This window comes from Simochromis diagramma, unplaced genomic scaffold, assembly GCF_900408965.1.
Source record: "Simochromis diagramma unplaced genomic scaffold, fSimDia1.1 OVJJ01000551.1, whole genome shotgun sequence".
Taxonomy (NCBI): Eukaryota; Metazoa; Chordata; class Actinopteri; order Cichliformes; family Cichlidae; genus Simochromis; species Simochromis diagramma.
The window spans coordinates 22,177-25,456 of record NW_024387068.1 but is presented as its reverse complement, the minus strand read 5'-3'; the positions used below and the strand labels follow the sequence as shown (position 1 = coordinate 25,456).

At 45.7% G+C, this 3,280-nt stretch overlaps 1 protein-coding gene across 1 annotated transcript; it reads right to left on the bottom strand.

Moving 5' to 3' along the window:
• Positions 1-643: 643 nt before the first annotated feature.
• On the bottom strand, positions 644-2,988 carry LOC120742152 (GTPase IMAP family member 6-like). Its single transcript, XM_040045280.1, has 2 exons — positions 2,385-2,988; positions 644-720 (listed from the first exon to the last, which is right to left on the bottom strand). Exons 1-2 carry the CDS (start codon positions 2,986-2,988, stop codon positions 644-646), a joined length of 681 nt encoding a protein of 226 aa, XP_039901214.1.
• Positions 2,989-3,280: the final 292 nt, after the last annotated feature.

Here is a 3,280-nt window from a genome sequence, read left to right as displayed (position 1 = left end):
TTGGGGCTGCAGCTGCAGTAATGCAGACGCTGCACCGGTCCGTCGTGGTGAAGAGGGAGCTGAGTGTAAAAGCGAAGCTCTCAATTTACCGGTCGATCTACGTCCCTACCCTCACCTATGGCCACGAGCTGTGGGTAGTGACCGAAAGAACGAGATCGCGGATACAAGCGGCGGAAATGGGCTTCCTCCGAAGGGTGGCTGGCCTCTCCCTTAGAGATAGGGTGAGAAGTTCGGCCATCCTGGAGGGGCTCAGAGTGGAGCCGCTGCTGCTCCACATCGAAAGGAGCCAGCTGAGGTGGCTCGGGCATCTGACAAGGATGCCCCCTGGGCGCCTCCTGGGTGAGGTGTTCCAGGCATGTCCCACCGGGAGGAGGCCCCGGGGCAGACCCAGGACACGCTGGAGAGATTATATCTCTCGGCTGGCCTGGGAACGCCTTGGTGTTCCCCCGGATAAGCTGGAGGAGGTGGCTGGGGAGAGGGAGGTCTGGGCCTCTTTGCTTAGGCTGCTGCCCCCGCGGCCCGGCCTCGGATAAAGCGGATGAAGATGGATGGATGGTGTTTTGGGGTTTAAAAGTCACAGAGTCCCGGTTTTTAGAAAAAATGCGTCTCAACTGCTCCAATACTCCAGTCACATTCGTGATCACTACACATTTTCGCTTGGGCAGCGGTTGTCCTTCTCTCCTGGAAGGACGATCTCCTGGATTTCTGTTGGCGCCTTCCCTGCTTTTACAAAAGTCCAGCTGGGATAACCACATTTCCTCCGGGCCTTCTTGATGTGCTGTTCTTCTGCCTCCCTGGCCGCTGTGTCTGTGGGAATGGTGTTCGCTCTGTGTTATAGCCTCCTGATGACACCCAGCTTTATTTACACCTAAGGGCCAGTGGACACTCTTTCAAGGATGAGGATGTACACCTCTTGGACAGGGAGGAACGCTGGTTTGAGCGCGGAGTCAAAGAGGCCATTTACGTGAAAAGGGAAAGACCATCTCTGATTCGAGGAGGGGGCCTAATGGCACATCTTTCGCCATCTTACAATGCTGTGATTGCAGTCATTCCCCAACTCTCTGTGAATGGTACTCATGGCCATTGATCAGTGGGCTTTGATCAGTGGGTTTTGGTCAGTTTTTGTTGATCAATGGTCATGAGAATTTGCATAATTAAGATTAAGGAACTGACCTCCCAGCCCATTGTTCCTTCAGTGGGCAGATGAAGGAACAATGGAAGGAAAGAAATGAATGAGGAAAGAATGAAGGAAAAATGTACTGTTTATAAGATTGTGGAAACTTGCAGTCAGCTGAGACTGAAGAAGTCACTTGGATGAGTGACGAAACGTTTCTCCCACAAAACGCTATGTCCAGATGAACGGAATCAACTTTTGGATATGGACAACCATGGTTTCATTCCTTTTTTCAGTGTGTAGATCGGACAGTTTGACACAAACATCTGGTGAGAGTTTCATGTCAGCACAGCACCTTTAAAAAAATATTTATTTAGAAAATTGGTATTGTGTTCAGTATTTATTTTACCCCCAGATATAAACGGGGATACCAAGGACCTTTCCTTGGAACCAGGCCCAGCAAAGGGGCTTATCGCACCAATCACCATCAAACTGGTGGGTCTGGCTGTGCGCAAGAGTAATGTACTTATTGGGACTGCACTTCTATGGGCCCAGCATGTACTGAAGGTGGTGGGCAAGTGAAGGTGGAGGGCTTGAATTCAGCCCCTTGTTTCAAACTGGGATCCTTCAAACCTGAACTGAAGTTTAAAGTTTACAGCTAGAAGCAGAAGAACTCAACTTCTCTAGGTTTCATGAGTTTTGGAACTAGTTTCCAGTAACTGTTTTCAAGCGAAACACCACTCTCACAAAGAGAACCTTAATTTATGAATGAGTAGAATTTGAGAATGAGATATTTAAGAGATACGTCTTCTTTCAGTTGATCTCTTCAGAGGTTATCTCAGTGGATCAACTGCCTCAATCTCTAGCATCCTCCTCTGTCACACCAACTCTCTACATGTCCTCTTTCACCACATCTATGAACTTGTTATCTGATCGTCCTCTTTTCCTCCTGCCTAGCAGCTTCATCTTCTGTTTTCCAACATGTCCACTATCCCTACTCTACACATTTCCAAATCATCTCAGCCTCTTTTATTTTTCACCAAACTGCTAAACCTGAGTTGTGGAATATTTAAGAGCTGCATCATTTAAAAAATGTCATCTTCAGGATTTCAGTCAGAAAGGTAGTGTTCCAGCAGCTGTCAGGAGTTTTCCAGGCAGTGGTGTCCACTTAGCCCCCCCTGGATTGCAGTATTTGTACACTGCTGAAAACCCTGAACTTAAACCTGACCATCACATTATACTGTACAAAAAATACTGTTCCTAGACTCACCACCTCTTAAAGGATCCAAGTTGGCAGGGACTTTATCTTCCTCATCTTGACTCGGTGAAACAGATGTTTCCTCTCTGGAAACATCCTCCCCCATGCTCTTCTTCACCACTGTATCTATGGCTGCTAACAGTTGCTCATGTTCCAGGTTCTGCCACAACAATTTTCCACTACATTTCTTGATTATGTCTCCTAACTGTGGATGCTGCAGATACTTTTCAATGGAAGTTGAACTCTTGTCTTTGGGCATTATCAGAACCAGTGCACGATCAAGTGATGGATCACCAAAGAGTTCAAGGACCATTTGTAGCCTCTCTTTGTAATCCTCAGTGAAGTCTGCAGGCTGGAAGACCAGCAGAAACACATGAGGTCCAGGAGCAGAGAGTCTCACACAGTTCTCAACATGTTTTGTCAGATCTTCTGGGGAGATTTTAGGTGACAGCAGGTCTGGAGTGTTGATGAGATCAATTTCTTTCCCTTTCAGCTCTCTTTTGACTCTCAGACAGAGGTCTGCTTCATCATGACAGTTGAACACAGTCTCTTCCAGTATGAAGTTCCCCACTGTGCTCCTCTTAGACCAGCTGTTCCCCATCAGGACAGCCCTCATCTCAGACACTAAAAAAATAAGTTCAATTACTGAAAAATGGAATTTTAATGTAAATACACTTTATTTTACTTATTCATAAATTTTAGTTGCAACAACAATATTCATGTCTCCGTCTGTGGTATTTTTAACCTCATTTTCGTTTCATTTTTGTACAATAATAATGCTCCTCCTCAGCCCAAAACAGCTTTTAAAACATGTATGAGAAAAACCTAGTGTGTTCATTTCTAATATTTTACCCAAGTTATAGCATGTATATATGGGTAATAACTTTAATTTTAATTGATATGGATGT

What these genes read in the sequence shown, in the direction of transcription:
- LOC120742152 (XM_040045280.1), bottom strand. Translation starts at nt 2,988, where the DNA reads ATGAGGGCTGTCCTGATGGGGAACAGCTGGTCTAAGAGGAGCACAGTG. An exon ending in CTTGGATCCTTTAAGAGGTG is followed by an intron (nt 721 to 2,384) that starts GTGAGTCTAGGA and finishes TTGTAAAAGCAG; the next exon opens with GGAAGGCGCCAACAGAAATC.